The 18205-nt window shown below is 40.3% G+C and overlaps 1 protein-coding gene across 6 annotated transcripts in view; it reads left to right on the top strand.

The window, feature by feature from the left end:
- VPS13D (vacuolar protein sorting 13 homolog D) overlaps positions 1-18205 on the top strand; it is a 329312-nt gene that overhangs the window by 158300 nt on the left and 152807 nt on the right. For all 6 annotated transcript variants that reach the window (XM_027843937.1, XM_027843939.1, XM_027843934.1 and 3 more), the window contains 8 exons: positions 389-512; positions 1338-1573; positions 3400-3508; positions 5317-5480; positions 6129-6237; positions 12273-12452; positions 13085-13201; positions 13746-13895. In XM_027843937.1, coding sequence (XP_027699738.1) covers positions 389-512; positions 1338-1573; positions 3400-3508; positions 5317-5480; positions 6129-6237; positions 12273-12452; positions 13085-13201; positions 13746-13895 — 1189 coding nt within the window. The remainder of the gene's footprint in view (positions 1-388; positions 513-1337; positions 1574-3399; positions 3509-5316; positions 5481-6128; positions 6238-12272; positions 12453-13084; positions 13202-13745; positions 13896-18205) is intronic.

Genomic DNA, 18205 nt, shown 5'->3' with positions numbered 1-18205 from the left:
TCTTTTGAATGAACACAACAGTTTCATTCCCCAAGTACATGCAGGCTGATGACAAAGGAAGCAGCCCATTAGTGTAAGCTGAGAACAAGAAGCCAACTTGGAATTAAAAAAAATTATTTTGGATATGCCACATACAGGCAATTGAAAGTTTACTTGTGTAAATGCAGTATCACCTAATTCTTGTGAGATTTTTTAATGTTCTTATACATCCCATCTTCTTATGTGGAGTTATCTATCTAGCATGTATTGGGCTGTGCACAGGCGCCCAGTGGGTGCTCATTGTTTTTGGCCTTCTGATAATATTGACATGATGACACCAATCAAAAATCAGGCTGTAGCCTCTGCTCTTTCCATGTTATGAATTCTGTTTTGTTGCCTTTTTCTGCAGAGATACCCTGGGCAAAAGCTTCTTCCTTCGAGTGGAAATTACTCTCCGAGGAGCCACATATAGAATTTCATTCAGTGACACTGATCAGTTACCTCCTCCTTTCCGAATTGACAACTTTTCCAAGGTATCAAGTCTTAATTCAGTGGGGACCCTGTTCAGGACCACACTGACTGTTTTGTAGGAGGAAGGTTGGAGTGTTTGCTGCCCCTAAAAGAATGGTTGGAAGCTTTTTAATCTTTGGAAGAATGAGAAGCATGAATCTCTTTGCCCCTTAGTACACCTAGCATCCTTCATATTACTGAAAAACAGTAACATTAATAAAAATTAATTACTGATGAATGCCCTGAGAACAGAATAGACATGATCAGGCTAGATAGTACTCTGTAGCCTACCGAGATTTTTTTGACTGTAACATTTGGCATTCCTAAGCCTGTAGGCCGCCTTCCACTGAGTTGCAGGCTCTTAGAGTTCCATATAGCCAGGGAAAAAGAGATTCAGAATTAGTCCAGCCCAGCAGCCCAGTGATGGGTAACTCTGCTGTAGGTTTGTGACCAGGCATCCAAAGAAAACCAAATGAAAATGATGGAATCTTATTTTAAATAGTTTCTGTGAATAACAAACACTTTCATTCCAAAACCTTTATTCTTCTTTTCAGGTATTTCACAGCAGGGGGAAAATTGCCGTAGAATATAAATTGCTGTCCTTAGGAATTTATCAGTGTGAAGTCTCCATATCGCCTGCCAAGTCCCCCACCCCAGCATCTGTGGTCCCTTTAGCTGAAGCATTCTCAGGTTTTAAAAGGGAGGGTCTGAACTTCTATATATAATCGACAGGCAACAGGCAGAAAGGAACGGGAATGTCAGCCAGCTGCCCAGCAAAGCTCTGATTCACCACCTGATGTCACCACTTTGAATGAAAGTGCTCTTTGTCTTCTCTGCCGTTACTGTAGGTCCCAGTTGTCTTTACTCAGCATGGTGTGGCTGAGCCCAGGCTCCGAACTGAAGTGAAGCCCATGACCTCATTGGATTATGCGTGGGATGAGCCCATCCTGCCACCTTTCATCACATTAACTGTTAAAGGAGCCGGCTCCTCAGAGATCAGCTGCAACATGAATGATTTCCAGGACAACTGGCAGCTTTATTATGAAAACTTCATCTATATAGCTGCTACATATACGTTCTCAGGGTAACCCCTCGTTACTCTTCTTGCAAACAAAAGGATCTGATTATTAGCTGGCATTGCCTTTTAAACTTTCTGTAGTGACAGAACAAATTCTAGTCAGTCATCATGGTAAACTCCTGGGCTAACCTCTTGGGAGTTCATTTAATCTAACCCCTTACCTTGGGCCAGTGCCAAACATTATCCGAATTGAATAGAGTATTCTCTTTCAAAGTAGCCTCCCTTTCCTGTGAGGTAATGTATTCCTCACGTCAACTCTGAATCCTTGCTGCCATTTTAAAGCTCCTTCCCTCTCCTTCATTCTTCATTGCGAAACAGCTTTCATCCTTACACACCAGTGATGCCCACTGATGGTACTAGGTGAGGCTAGCATTTGAGTATTATACCAGGGCTTGCCTGAATTTATGTAGAATAGTTGAGGCTGCTAGTAGTGTCAAATTCCCCATCAAAACCCTTCCAATTGTAATATTTGTCATTGTCTAGCTGTCGAAATTGTGAAAAACAGCCACATATTGGAGGTTAGCTTCAAATAAGGATCGGCAAGTTTATCATTCTAACACTGGTATTTTTGTTTGGAGACAAGTAAGAAAAGTCTGTGAAAATGTGTTGAGTATTTTTTCTTCTGTATAGTCATTCTCAGAAATCATAAGTACAGCTTGCTCTTTCCATGTTGATGTTGTCAGAGCAAATACCAAATGGGATTTCTCTGGCCAAAGAGGGGCCATGGCCAAATATTCAGCATTACAAATATACTCGTATTTTTTTTTTTAATTTGGAGACTGCCATTTGGACCTCTTATTAATTAATAAGGTCCCAGTCTATGACAGATTGTTCAGGATGACTTCACCTTACTGCCAGGGTTGACTGGCAGTCAGTACATGGTACTTACATACTTGAGGGACACATAGAAGTTCTTTCAGGGGCCTGGATCCTAAAGACCCTTCTTTTCTGGTGTTGGTAATGCTGACTGTTTACCTTGCCATGGTCCTATGCACAAATGGTATGACATGTTTAGCTTTTCAAAGGCTATAACAGAAAATATTCCAATAATAGCTTTCCCCTTAAATTATATCAACCCTGTAGTTCCCAAGGCTGGCCCTTGGTAGGTCTCTGAGTTATGTAAGTTGAGAGAACTGCAGGAGGTTAGTAGGAGAAGACCCTTGGAGGATTGTGTGACTCAATGATTGAATCTTCTTTTGAGGTTTCCCCACATCTTCAGAGTAACTAATGGAGGGGGGTAGGACTGAATCTTTTCCTTCAGGTTACTTACCTAACAAATTTCTTTGCGGTGTTGGAGCTTAGAAATATACTCAGCTCATTGAAACTTTATCTAAGACACTGAAAAGCCCAGGTTCTGGCATTCCCTGAAAGCTTAGGATCTTGAATCCCCAGGGAAGTCAAATAAGCAAGAGTTAATCTCTGACTTCTTCATCGGTAAACCTTCAGTGCCTGGTTCCCATCAAGCTGCCCCCCGGCTCGCTTATTCCTGATTTCTGCCACTCAGGGAAGCAGGAGGCAGGAATCTGGCAAAAGCCTTGGGAGGAAGGTCTTCCTTGATAATTTTCTTACCATCCATTGTCCAGTAAGCCTTTTATACATGAGAAGAAGTCATTGAAATTGTTGTAGAATGGAAAACATAGTATTATAACCTGCTCCACTGTATTCTACATACTACATATGAAGTGATTCTTTGAACTGGACAGAGATCTAGTCTGTTTGCTAACCATGACAAAGTTTTTTTCATTTCTGCTCCATTTCTTACTTATTCTTTAGTAGAAACGATTAGGCTCTCATTCTCATTGAATTTATGTGGGATTTTCTTGAAATTCCAGGTTGCAGGAGGGAACTGGAAGGCCTGTGGCTTCCAACAAGGCTGTTACTTGTGGAGAGCTTGTCCTAGACGTCTTAGCCAAGTCGCAGAGAGTTATATTAAAGAAAAAGGTAAGAAGTTGGGCTTTCATTGGGCGTTGTGAAGCCCCTTGGAGGGTGCCCTACCACATGGGTCCCTGGCATCTCTAATGGAAATTTAGAGGCTTCTTTCTGCAGGACTAGTTCCGTCAAGTTGATGTAACAGTCAGACGTACTGTGCGTCAGGTGTTTCTTTTTAATCCAGCCTTGTGGTTTCATCTGATTTGGAAACTTCAGGAGAGGGAATTTTCTCTGCCATTGTAGATTTGCAATGATTCTCTGGTTTATAGTCTTAGGGAATGACCTGGGAATTGAGAGGTTGAGTTTCTTGTGCAGGGTCACCCAGCCAGTATGTGTCAGAGATGGGACTTGAGCTTCTCTGTCTACTTTGTCATGTTGCTTCTCTGCTTCTTCAGGTATATTGTGAGTTAAATATGCTTTGATGGACTGGTATGGGAACTTAACCCCTATAACACTGCTTCTTGAAGAAAAATTTAGAATTCTAAGGAGCCAACATAGATTTTAAGTTGGGGACCTGGCTGTAAGGTAAACTTCAGCTCTTGTAAATGGCTTGGCAATGAGGTTAATTGCACTCTCTGGCTAATTTAGAGTTATCATATGTATCCTACATGGATTGAGAATTGTCAAGGTATTAAAGTACTCCTAAACAGTGGTGTCAAACTCCAATAGAAATGGATCCGCAGATTGATTTAGAAAACCACAAAATAACATTGTCTCTGTTGTATTGTATTTTAATTCATTTTGTTAAATATTTCCCAGTTACATTTAATCTGGTTTGGGCTGCAAGTTTGACACTTCTAAAATTCACTAAACAAACTTATATTAAACTTAATTGAGTCAGGAGGCACTCAATTGATCTTTTAGGGATTCTCGTTTCAAACTTCAATTGGTGTGAGACTGTAGATGTGAAAGGCTATGGGTCACAGATCTAGAGGGGAAGGCACTTCAGAGGCCTTCTAGGCTCACTGTCTCATTTAACATGTAAGGAAGCTGAGGGCTAGAAATGATTTATCCACAGTGAGTAGAGCTAGGACTTGAACTCAGTTCTTCTGATTACAAGTTACATGCTCTTTCCACTACACGGCGCTGAGACCTGGTGAGCTCTGCACTAACAAGAAGATATTCCTCAGAGGTAGCATTGTTTTGCTTTTCTTTTTAAAGAATAGCCCTCATCTCATTTTGTTTACTCGTAATTTAGCTCTCTTGTCGTCAAAGCAGAATGTGGGCTGTTTTTTAAAATGCTGGTTATTTGAGCTTTTGGATTAATTTGAATTTCAGGTAAGTTAGCTTCCTGAGTTGAGTTCCGTAGCTGGAATGTCATTCCTTCTCACCTTTGCTTCATAGAATTCCGGGCTTCCTTCAGAGCCCACTTCTGGAAGCTTTTCTTTATCCCCCCCCAAGTGTTAGTGCCCTCCCCCCCAACCGAAATCACTTCATATATGTTTTGTATCTTCTTCTCTGTGTAATTGTGTCCTCCCAATAGAGTATAAGTTCCTTGAGGACAGGGACTTTTTGTCTGTCTCCCCACAGCCTAGCATAGGGCCTGGCAAATGGAAGATGCTCAATAAAATACTTGTTGAGTTGAGTTGAATTAGAACTTAACTTTTTTTCCTATCCCAAGTACCATCATGTAACTGATGAGAAAATGAGAATTACAAAAGGGTACATAAAATGGAGATATTTCCTAATGCTCTTCCTATTGCAACATGAGTTAAGGCAGACTGCCTCCTGAAGCCCTGCAGTTCTTCCAGCTTCAGCTGATGAGACAGTCCCAAAGTCACATGATCACCATTTTGTTCCTTCCTCTGTGCACACTCTAGGAACCAGGAAAGCGGTCTCAGCTGTGGAGGATGACTGGCACTGGCATGTTGGTCCACGAAGGCTCTTCAGTTCCTCACAACCCTAATAAGCCTGCAGCTTCCCGATCCATCGAAGGGTCTGCCATTCTAGATATCGCTGGTCTTGCTGCTGTTACAGACAACAGGTCATTAGCAAGGCAGTTTTGGGTTAATACTCATAGCTGACAAATTCGGGTTGAGACCAACTGTGCAGCTTAAAAATTAAGATTGAAATAAATTATTAACAATAAAACATGAGCAAATATTTTTCTGATTTGTGAATTCTTTAGAAAGGGTCATTTAACTTTGAGTAAGCCTGTGCCTATGTTTTACCATCTGTAAAACTGGTGCTTTTATTTATTTAAGGTGTATATCCCACCTACTTACAGGAAGACCTTAGGCAATTTGCAGCAACTAAAGTATGACATAAGGCATTTGGGGGTAAAATAGAACAGAGACCATCTAAAGGAAGCTAAAATAGGTATGATAGATATCCCTTTCAGTGTTTCACAGAAGTTTCTTTGTAAGAAATATAAAAATATGTGTTAAATGTTTATTATTTTTTCTTATAGTATACATTTTCCAAATTAATGCTTGATGCCCATCTTTTATTATTTTCCATTTTACTTTATGTCCATTTTTTTCTGCCTTTAAGAAATATTTAGCTTGAGTCCCAAGACAGTCAGGCATTTCATTAGATTTTAAGAATAAAAGGTATTGCAAGGGAGTAGAGAGCCAAAAAGCTCATTTCTATGGTAGCAGAAATGAAGACTTGTCATTTTCTCTCCCTCTAGGTACGAGCCTCTGATGCTGAGGAAGCCTGATCGTCGACGCAGTACGACCCAGACGTGGAGTTTCCGAGAAGGAAAGCTGACTTGTGGCTTGCATGGGCTTGTGGTACAGGTCAGTACTGTCTGAAGCTTGAGGTTGCACAGTGTCCAAGCCCTGCTTGAAGGAGAGTCAACCGGCAGCCCAAAAGTGATTCAACTCAGCTAGGGTTTACCCTAAATAATGAAGAGTCCAGAGTAAATGGAGATCTTTTTTAGCAATTGGAAGGCATATTAGGAGCAATCCTGTGAAGTTTTAATCAAAACCTTTCAGAATTGTGCCTGCTCTCCAGTTGCCTTGGCTTTCCTGTTTATCTTTTGCTTCGGTGTTCTCTAAGGCATCCACGAATGACCCAGTGAGTGTATTTCCAGCAGATGTCAAAATGCAGATTACTTTGTTGTTCAGGCATATCCCTTTGTTTGCTGTACACTGAGTCAAAATCATGACAGTTGTTCAGATTAAACATTTTTAAGCAAACCTATTGCATATTTATGATTCTTGCCTATAATCAAAGGTTTTTCTATAGTCTCTTCAGTCAACCATTCTCACATATTTTACCTTACTTCCTCTCACTAGATCCTCTGACCAATCTGAACTACTTTGATATTCCCAGATATGTCCCACCCTTCCCCACCCCTACCTGCTTTGGTTCACTCTACTCCCCTTCACCTCTGTCTGCTGAAGTCTCTCTTTTCAATCCCAAACTCAGCTACCACTTCTTTCATGACACCTTCCCTTATGGCACCAGGTGAAAGTGATTTTCCTTACCCAGATTTCCCCTAGCATTTTACCTTGGGCCTCTCCTTTGTACTTATTTCTCTCTTGACTGTATCATAGTGATTTGTGTACATGGATTGCTGCCCTTTTGGGCAATGAGCTCTTTGAGTGCAGGGTCTGTGTGTCGTCTTTGTGTCTTTAAAAATGGAGAGATCAGTGGATTTGCAAAGACCGAGCTTCTCAGCTCTTACTTCTTTGTTGTTTTCTCTACTTTGAATGAGAAAAGACCCAAAGTTAGACTTAAGGACACAGGATAGCTGGGAGTTGATACCTAAAATAACCCAAAAGTATAAAGCACAGATAGCTACCCTTGGTATGTTAAGTCAGTTCATGTGATTGTTGTCCATTAGTGAAAATTGAAAGATTGTGGAAAATGGCAGAAGTACCCCAGGCTGGAAAGGGCAGCTAGGTGGTGCTGTAGTGCACAGAGCACTGGGCCTGGAGTCAGGAAGACTCATCTTCCTGAGTTCAAATCAAGCCTCAGACATTTACTAGCTGTGTGACCCTGGGCAAGTCACTTCACCCTGTTTGCCTCAGTTTCCTCTTCTGTAAAATGAGCTGGAGAAGGAAATGGCAAACCACTCCAGTATCTTTGCCAAGAAAATGCCAAAGAGGGTCACAAAGAGTCAGACATGATTGAAATGACTGAACAAACCACAGGATTAGGGAAAGGCAAATGCCCCAATTTTCCAAAAAGAAAATACAGTGGATTCAGTAGACTATAGGCCAATGAGCATGACTTAGAATCCTGGTTAAAATCTTCAGAATATTAAAGAGATGGTTAGCAAGCATATCTAGAAAAGGAAGTGGTCATCACAAAGAATCATGGTGGTTCTAGCAATAACAAGCCCTGTAAAACTTTCTTTATTCCCCTGTCTGACAAGATTATAAGACTAATTGGAGAGGGGAATGTTGTAGATCTGTAGTTTGCCTCAGTTTTAGCAGAGCACTTGATCAAGTCCTGCACGCTCTTCTTATGAAAAGATGTCAGGATATGGACCGAGCAACCGGACAATTCCGAACTGGCTGAATGGTCAGAGCTAAAGTGTCATCCTTCGTGTTTTGGTGTCTGTTTGGATCCCTCAACCTTGGCTCTGTGCCTGGCACCTAGGAAGTGCTAATTGATGCTTCTTAACTGACTGACTTGGATACCAACTGATTGAATCTCCAGTTTGTCACTGATTGAGTCACCAATTGTCACTGGTCTTCTGCTGCTGAACATTTTATCAATGACTTGGATAAAGACATATTAGTTAAATTTGTAGGTGATGAGAAGCTGGGAAGGATCACAAGTATACTGGATGACAGAGCCAGGTTTCCCAAAGATTTTGACAAGCTAGAACATGGGGCCAAATCTAATCAATTGAAATTAAGTGTGTATAAGTGATATCTTAGACTTGGGATTAAATAATACACTTCATAAATAAATGGTGATCTAGAGATGACTGGCCAGTAGTTCACCTGGAAAGTCTTAGAGTTTTAGTGGCCTGCAAGCTTAATAGAAGTCAGCAGTGTTGTATGAAATCAAGAAAACTAATGCAGCCTTAGGCTCTCTTAAGAGGGGTACAGTGTCCACAGCTAATGAGATGAGAGTCCCGGTGGCCTGGATCAACCACATTTGGAGTGTTGTGTTCAGTCCTGGGACCACGTACCACTGAATAATGCGATTTAAGAAAGATGACCTCAAGAACTTCCAAAGGAAGACAACCAGAACCTCAAGGGACCATGAGTTTATTATGCCAGAGAAGGACCAGTTCAGAGAATAGGGAATCATTAGGGTATGAGAAGTCCTGAGAAGTTGGGGGTCAACATATTTAGCTGTCTTAAAGTACTTGAAGGACTCGTAAGTCAAAGTAGGATTAGACATTTTCTGCTTGGCCCCAAAAGGCAGACAGAAGTGGTAGCTGAAAGTTGCAGAGACAAATTTAAGACAATGTGCGGGGAAATGTTTTGAGAAGTAGAGCTCTCCCAAAGTGGCTTCTGCTGCTCCAGGAGGCAATATAGTTGTCCCTCACTGGAGGTCTCCAAGCAGTGGCCAGCCGGGTGGCCACTTGGCGGCTATGTTAGAGAGGGGATCTTGGGGAGCAAGAATCTTGGATTAGATGGCAGACCGAAGTTCCTTCCAATTCTGAGGTTTTGTAATTGGGAGCATTCATGGTGTGTTTTTCTTAGGTGGAAACCAAGTTGTTCTTCCATGTGATAAATTGATTTTTATAGCAAAACATGCTCTGGGACTGATATCAAGGTGGTTGTACTCCGGCAGTCAGAGCAACCCCTGAGTACTATTGAGTAAAATTGTGCTTGCTTTATTCCTATTGCCCTGAGCTGTTTGGATCAAAGACAAGCTCCCTGCTATATGAAGCATACATCTGGAACAGATTTGTGATTTTTCAATTAGCATTACAGTTCATCCTTTTTGAGGCAAAAGAGGCCTTGTTAGACTCTGTGAGTCCTGTGTCTGATCCACCTTTTATTTCTGATGTGTTTCTAAAATCCTCATAATCCTCTGTGTGTATGTTCTTCCTCTCTGCCCCTATCCCCCTAAGTAAATCTTTCTATGGTGGGTTTTTTTTAAAAGTCTATTTAAAAGGAAAAAACCCCACAATTTTGTCATTTTTTATCTGAATAATTGTGTAGTAAAATAGTCAACAAAGTAGAGGACTTGTTTTGTTTGGGGAAATAAGCTTGTTTTAATCAAGTTATTCTGAACAATACATTAACTGAAAAGGTTAAAACAATTTCTGAAAATATCCTTATAAGGAAGTATATTCACTTTCTTTTTAAACCTTCACCACTCATAAAAACACTCTCCATGCTGAAACCTGCCCTACAAATTAACAACTGAAAGGTTTTTTTTTTCTTTACTCGCTTTTTGAACTCTGGTTTGATGAATTAACAAAGCAAATATGGAATCCCTTCTCCACCCTCTTGTCTGACTTGTCTGTGCCCTGGTTTATGGAAGTGATATAGCTTCAGTTTAGGCTGCATTTAGGGCTTATTTTGCCATAATATCCTGGACTTCCTGGGCTCTTAATGATATTCTTCCCCTATACCTTGTTTTAGAAAAGGCCCATCCTCAAAGTATTCTGGTATGTATCCCTAGGCTTTAGGATACTTATTCATTCCTGTTCAGGGAGTTTTTCTGCTCTGGAATTTGCCTCTTGTTGGAAGGATAAGTAGTAGGCTGTGGTAGCCTGCTGTGCTTTTCTAATAAGTTTTAGTTGTTTTTTAGACTCCTTGAGATGAAAATTTAAAGAAAAACAGCCTTGGCTATATTTTAGCTCTTCATATGACTAGTGTATTCTCAGGTCTTCCTCTGATGCCTCTTTATGTCATGGTGGAGACCCTGGCTTCTCAGAGGCCCTGTCGGTAGAGCACAAAGACCTGCAGATCCAAGTTGGAAGAGGCTCCTTAATGACAGTTTCTCTAGTAGGTCATAAATTTTTATGATGAAAGGCATTGATTACAGTAGAGAGAAGAATGTGTTCTGTAATGGTGGAGGGAGTCACCACATTGGTAAAAACATGGATCCTTGGAGTAGTGAATAAATGTTGAGTGTGTGACATTGAGTGGTTAACTAAAGAAAGTTGAGTAAAGCAATGTAGATAAAACATTTGTGGGAACAGTCTAAGATCCAAGCATACTTTCCCCAGAACTTACTGTATAACTCAGCTTTGTGTGTCTTTAAAGTGATCTAAGAATGTACTTTGTAGACAGCTTTGTTTGGGTGTTTATATTGAAGGTCTTTTGTGATGAAGCAAAATGTGTTTATTAACACTAATTCACAAGTTTAAGCTTTACAGATGAAAACTAGACCTTCTGAGCTTTAGAACAGAGAAGACAATCTTGAATGGGCTTACAAAGGAAAGAAAATCTAGAGGCATCCCCAAGAACAAAATTTGCATAGAAATGGTGGGTTAGAGGAATTGGAGGCTACTTAAGCTTGGAAGAGTCAGAAAGCCTAGCTAAGAATTAAAGGTAACTCTTGCTATACAAGAATTTAGGTAGGGTAAGAGCTTTTTCATCAGAGACAAAGTCATCTGAGTAAGGGTTGCTGGTGGGAGAAGTTACTAAGATATTACTCTTCCTGTCTTTTGTTAAGGTAGCCTTGAGATAGTCATGAAAGGTGGTCAGATTAAGGTCAGTGGAAGGCCCCAAGGTGCTTGCAAGGAGGCAGGAGTTGTGGTGGTGGAAATGTCTTTGAGCCAGGTACTGACTGACCTTATTGTGGAGGAGAAAGAGGAACCCAGAACTTCAGAGATCAAGGAGCAGGGCAGGAGAGAATGAAATCTGAAAGAAGGCGAGGTGGTTGCTGAGTGGTTCAATTCAACAAATTGAATTCAGTAAACATTTATTAAGCACTAGACACTATGCTAAGTGCTGGAGTGCTAGTAGGAGGAGTTCAGAAAGTGATAGTGAGACAAGCCAACTTCTCTTGTCTTTGGGTGTCCAGGGTGGAAAAGCAGGGATGGCCTACTTTGGAGAGGTGATGTCTCCAAGAGAAAGCTAGACTTCAGGAAAATCAAAGAAATATGAGATCTAAGAAGGAGGGGAGGTTATTAACAATAGAGGAGAACTCCAGGGGAAAGAAGAGGATGGGGCCTGGGGTGGGCTGTGGCTGAGCTAGATAAGGATGAATGGGGAAAGCAGAGACAGCAGGGAAAGACATTTTTGCCTGGCATAAGGTGTTTCTGAAACACAGGAAGTTGGGGTTGTTAGACATAGTTCATGGAAAGGCCTGAGCACAGTGAAGATAAATGGGCTCCAAGGTTCTAATTAGAATGGTGTGTGAGGTCCTCTGTGGATCCTAAGTGGGAGAGGGAGGTGGCATGGGGGCAAGGATAGAGTATCAGGACTCACAACTGCTATTACTTGAGTAATCAATCTAGGTGGCACACTCTCGGGTACTCAGGAGAACAAGGAGCTCTGTCCTTGCCCTCTTAAGATTTTACTTTGGAAAAAAAAAAGATTTTACTTTGGAAGGGGTAAGAAGATGGCAGCTGGTGCATACTATCCCAGACATCTGTGTAGGATAGGTCCCTACTCCGGGCACCCAAATGGGAAGGTGGCCCTGCGAGAGTAGTATGATGTCCACATGGAACCCTGGGGAAGCCAGCAGCCCAGGGTCCGGCAAAGGAGTAGGCCCAGGGTAGCTACGTTCTTCAGGGGTAGAGCTGGCGAAGGGACGTGGTATCTTCCTTATGCCTCTGTGTCAGTGCCTGAGGCAAAGCCTTGCTTGCTTGGTGCTAGTTCTGACTGTTCTTCATGTGACACATTACATTGTTAGTACCTCTGTCTTTTTCCCAGACTCTCTTTATTTTGTCATCTTCTAGGCAAAAGGAGGACCCTCTGGTTTATATGATGGTGCAGAAGTTGTTCTTGGTCCTGATACTTCTCTGGAGCTTCTGGGACCAGTTCCACCTGAGCAACAATTTATTGATCACAAAATGAGGCCTGGATCTGGAATATTAGCTGTTAAAGTTATTCCAGATGGACCAACTCGAGTACTCCAGGTGACAGTCTATCACATGGCCTTGACAAACTCAGTATGTTTCTTCCTTTTTAAAAGGGATGTTTAGCTTTCTTTAGTTCAGTCCAACTGCTATGACCCCTAATGGGCTGTAACTTCTGGCATCACCTTTTTACACAGTGGTCTACACGTTTCAGTTTTGACCACCTTTTACATATAATTCTATAGTGTCTGCCATCACAGGAACTTCTTGGATCTATTTTAGTTTTGCCTTTTTTACAAAAAATTCCCACCTCCACTTTTACATTTATTCTCTATAAAGCAACGTGGTAGACTTTTTTTTTTTGAGTGTTAGAATATATCTATGAACTTCATGCTTTGTAATAATTTTACCTTTAAAGAAGACAAGACTCTTACAAAGTGTTGAACTTCAGACTCACATGTTTCAGTGCTTAATATGTTTAGAATTTTTTTTTAGCTGATCCCAAAGTATAAACATTTTGTTTCTCAGATCTGAAGTTTGAAGCTTCTGTCATATACAATGAATTTGCTTCATTATTAATTAAAGCTGTCCCTCACTAGTATATATAGTTCCCATACTTTCAAAACACCTATGTAGAATAGATTTGTCATTAAAAATAAAAGCAGGCTTCTTAGTAGTTTATTTGATTTTAGATAACAGACTTCAGCCAGCGGAAAAGTGACCGTCCATCATATGAAGTGGATGACCTTCCTGTTACAGAACAAGAGTTGCGGAAGTTTAAGAGCCCAGATACAGAGCAGGAGCTGGAAGTAAGATCTAACTATCACAACTTCATGTTTTGACCTTCAGTGATTAAACAAGATTTCCCTCATTGGTTTTGTTCTTATTGAGCCCTGCTCTTTTTTTTCCCTGCTTCCTTCTTCTTTTAAATATGATGTGCTGTTTGAATGCAGCAGATGTTGTTACTTGGTTATCTTGCTTCACAAACATGTGAATACAGTTTTCAGTGACATTTTAAGTTCATCCAAAACACATGTTCCAGCATAGAAGCTGTTATTGCAAAGAAGTAACTGTTTGAGTTTAAAATAGCATTTGGAGTAGGGGGAAGAAAGAAAATGGAAGGGTCTTTTGCACTTCTCATTGATCCTGACAGCTCCTGCCTTTGGAAAGAGAAAAACAAATTTGTAAAGGAACAAAATCACCTAGCATGTGACTTGGGTTTACTCTGAAGTTGGGGTGCTGGGATAGAGGGTGTCAAGGTTGTCTAAGGGAATGGCCATGCCCAGCTTCCTTTTCTTGGTCTCAATTGACCACCATGTAGTGCTCAGTTTTGGATATTTTGTTTCTATTCAGGTTCTTGTGAAACTAGAAGGTGGAATTGGGTTGTCTTTAATTAATAAAACGCCAGAAGAACTAGTCTTTGCCAGCCTGGCAGGAATCAATGTTCACTATACACAACTTGCAACAAGTCACATGCTTGAGCTCAGCATTCAGGACGTTCAGGTAAGAGGAGAGATTTTAGAACTCATTGATCTTTTTTCCATTTGTGGCGCTAAATTGAAACCAGGGTTGGGTGTTTGAACAACCATAAAGACTTAATAGGAAATGTCACACTCTTTTCTGTAACACAGGAGTCATTTATGGTTGTTATTCACCACTCTCATTTTTATATGAAAAGGAAAAATATTTTTTTCACATACAAAGGTTTGTTTTTGTTCAGTTGTTTTTCAGTCATGTCCACGTCTTCGTGACCCTATTTGGGATATTTTTGGCAAAGATACTAGAGTGGTTTACCATTTCCTTCTCTAGCTCATTTTACAGATGAGGAAACTAGGCAGACGGGGTGAAGTGACTTGCCCAGGGTCACACAGCTAGTAAGTGTCTGAGGCCAGATTTGAACTGAGGTCTTCCTGACTCCAGGGCTGGTCCTCTGTCCGCTGCCCACCTAACCACCCAGAGGGTACAGAGGGTTTGCCCATTTTTTATAGTTCTCATAAAGCAGAATTCTCAAAGTGACTGCTGAGCCTGAAGCAGTTTCTTGCCTTTAGACAGAACTATTCATCTGGACCAAGGAATTCACATCGAAAACTGGAGAAATGGATGCATAGTAAAGGCTGACGTGGTCATTCTCCATCTTTGTGGAGAGAATAAAAGCAGAACCTCAGCAGGCAGGATAGATGGTCAGCAGGAGGAAGAAACCTTAGAATGTGTGACCAAGGGGAATTCTGCTCTTGGCTTTAAAAAGAAAGGAGCTTGTCACCTAGCTGGGATGATGCATGTTGTGATCTGCTTTGAGATAGGAATGGATTGGATGATCCCCAAAGGTCTCAACCATTCTCTGATTTAAAAGAAATGTGTGTCTATATCCCGTTGTAGAATCATACTAGAACATTCTCTTCCTCTCCCCATTCTCCTACTCTCCCTTTAGCTTGAAATAAGCTAAGGGATCAGTACCTGATAGGTAGTTCAGAAAACAAAGACACAAAGATGTGTTCCCATCCCAAAGTGGAAAATCTGCATTCTTATTAGCAGTATACAGTGCATCCCCTTGAGAGGTGGAATTTCCAGTCCCTTTCATGTCATATAATTCAGTCTTGTCAGTGCTGAAAGCCTTGCTTTTATCTGTATGTACTAGAAAAGAATCCAAACTAATCTCTTCTCTTTTTGTTTGACAAGAGATACAAAATTAATATTTTGCACTTGTGCTATTTCTTTGTCTTTGTTCATTAAAAACAACAACAACAACAACTTTACTGGGGAAATCCATGGAGCTATTTGCTTTCATTAATCTTTTAAAAAAAAAAAGAGCATCTTAACTATGACTCCCATTGAAAGTAAGTTTAATATAGAGAAAAAACTTGTTTCTGGAATGATAAAATATTTGATGCTTAGGTTTCACTATCTGATATATACCACAAATCATAGGAAATAATCACGTTTGAGCTCAGTTAGAAATGTCTTGAAGTGTTACTAGGTGCAGAGTGCTTTGGGGGAGAAAAAAAGGAAATAGAAGATAAAGACCTTATCCAGAAGGAGATTATAACCTAGTTAGGAAGTTGAAGCAATAACAGGAGACCAAAGGCTTGTACTTACTCTTGGAAACTTCTTGCCAGTATAGCATCAGTATTTTCTTTAGAACATTAGATACACAGAATTTAGATAGACCAAAGATAATGGTTGTGGTAGATGCCAAACAACAACACAAAACAAATGAAATTCTGTCTTAACAAACAGTAATAAATCATAATATATAGGGGATTCTGATATGAGAAGACACCCTCAACCCAACCCTTTGTGGAGATGGGAGGCCCACAGGTATTATACATTATACACATTTTTGAACTTTTTCAGTGTATCAATCAGTTGTGCTAGTTTTTTCTCCCCAAAATACTGTTTGTTATATGGGATGGCTTTCTGGGATGAAGAAAGAGAGGGATATTTGGGATCACTATGGTGATTTAAGAAACAGAAGACATCAATAAAAACGTATTTTTAAGCAAATCATATATCACAACTTGTTCAGTCATTCCCCAACTGGTAGGCATCCCCCAAATAATTTATAGTTGTGTACCACCACAAAAAAATCTGCTATAAATATTTTTGTACAAATAGGTCCTTTTTTTCTTTTTTTGATTTCTTTGGGATACAGACCTAGTAGTGGTATTGTTGGGTCAAAGGGTATGCTTTTCCCCCCCAGTTTTTCCTTCTTTCTTCTTTCACCCTGTCCTTCCTCAAAAGTGTTTTGCTTCTGACTGCTGCCTCCTCAAATCTGCCCTTTGCCTTCTCTGGGAACAAATTTTTACAGCAAATTTCTCTGATAAAGGCCTCATTTTTCAAATGTATAGAGAACTGAGTTGAGCCATGCCTCAGTTGATAAATGGTCAAAGGTTATGAAGAAGCAGTTGCCAGAAGAAGAAATTAAAACTATCTCTAGTCATATGAAAAAAGCTCTAAATCACTATTGATTAAAGAGATGCAAATTAAAACCACTCTTGAGTTACCATCTCACACTTACACGATTGACTAACGTGATAGAAAAAGAAAATGGCGAATGCTAGAGAAGATGTAGAAAAAATGGAACCCTAATGCACTGTTGGTGGAGTTGTGAACTGGTCCAGCCATTCTGGAGAACAATTTGGAACTATCCCCAAAGGGCTGTGAAACTGCATACCATTTGACCTAGCAATCCCAAAGGGATCATAGAAAAAGGAATAAAGCCTATTTGTACAAAAATATTCATAGCAGCTCTTTTTGTGGTGGTAAAGAACTACAAATTCTTTGAGGGGATGCCCGTCAATTGGGCAATGGTTGAAAAAGTTGTGGTATATGATTGTGATAGAATACTATAGTCTGAATCAGTTTCTTTAAGTATTGACTGATTTGATCTCCTTGCTGTCCAAGGGACTCTCAAAAGTCTTCTCCAGCACCACAATTCAAAAGCGTCAGTTCTGCGGCACTCAGCTTTCCTTATAGTCCAACTCTCTTGGCTATACATTGCTACTAGAAAAACCATAGCTTTGACTCTATGGACCTTTGTTAACAAGGTGATGTCTCTGCTTTTTAGCATGCTGTCCAGATTTGCCTTAGCTTTCCTTTCAAGGAGCAAGCATTTTTTGATTTCATGGTTGTATTCACCACCTACAGAAATCTTTGAGCCCAAGAATATAAAGTATGACACTGCTTCCATTTTTTCTCCCTCTGTTTGCCAGGAAATGGTGGGACTAGATGCTAAGATCTGAGTTTTTTGATGCTAAACTTCAAACTAGCTTTTATACTCTCATCAGGAGGTTACTTAATTCCTCTTGACTTTCTGCCATCAGATAGGTATCGTCTGCATATCTGAGAGTGTGGATGTTCCTCCTGACAGCCTTAATTCTGGCTTTCTATTTGTTCAGGCTGGTGTTTCATATGACACACTCTCTATGTAAGTTACATAAATAAGGTGACAATTATATAGCTTGACATACTTTAGGAGACAAGTAAGATGATCTGGTACTCCCATCGCTTTGAGGACTTAGCACATTTTGTTGTGATCCACATAGAGGCTTTAGTGTAGTCAGTGAAGCAGAAGTAGATGTTTTTCTGGAACTCCCTTGTTTTTTCCATAATCCAGCAAATGTTGACAATTTGGTCTCTAGTTCCTCTGCCTCTTCAAAAACCAGCCCCCATTCTGGTAATTCTTGGTTCACATATTGCTGAAGCTTAGCTTTCAGAATCTTAAACGTAACCTTGCTGGCATGTGACATGTGAACATTCCTTGGTATTGCTCTTCTTTAGAATTGGGACGTAAACTGAGCTTTTCCAGTTCAGGGGTTCCTGTTGAGTTTTCCAAATATGCTGGCATATTGAATGCAGCCCTTTAATAGTATTATCTTTTTAGGGTTTTAAATAGCTCAGCTGAAATTCCATCACCTCCACTAGCTTATTATTAGCAATGCTTCTTAAGGCCCACTTGATTTCAGACTCCAGCCTGGCTCTAGATCACTAACCACACCATTGTGGTTATCAGTGATGTTAAGATCTTTCTTGCATAGTTCTTCTGTGTATTCTTGCCACCTTTTCTTAATCTCTTCTGCTTCTGTTAAGTCCCTATTATTTTTGTCTTTTGTCATGCCTGTGTTTGTATGAAACATTCCCTTGATATCTCTAATTTTCTTAGAGATCACGTATCTTTCCCATTCTATTGTTTTCTTCTATTTCTTTGCATTGCTCATTTAAGAAAACTTTCTTATCTTTCCTTGCTATTCTCTGCAGTTCTGCATTCAGTTGGATATATCTTTGCCTTTCTCCTCCCCCCCCCCACTTTCCTTCTT

The sequence above is a fragment of the Vombatus ursinus genome, unplaced genomic scaffold, assembly GCF_900497805.2.
Source record: "Vombatus ursinus unplaced genomic scaffold, bare-nosed wombat genome assembly UNPS02014932.1, whole genome shotgun sequence".
In the NCBI taxonomy this organism is placed as follows: domain Eukaryota; kingdom Metazoa; phylum Chordata; class Mammalia; order Diprotodontia; family Vombatidae; genus Vombatus; species Vombatus ursinus.
Note: the sequence above shows the minus strand (reverse complement) of the source record. Positions and strands in the feature narration are given on the sequence as shown.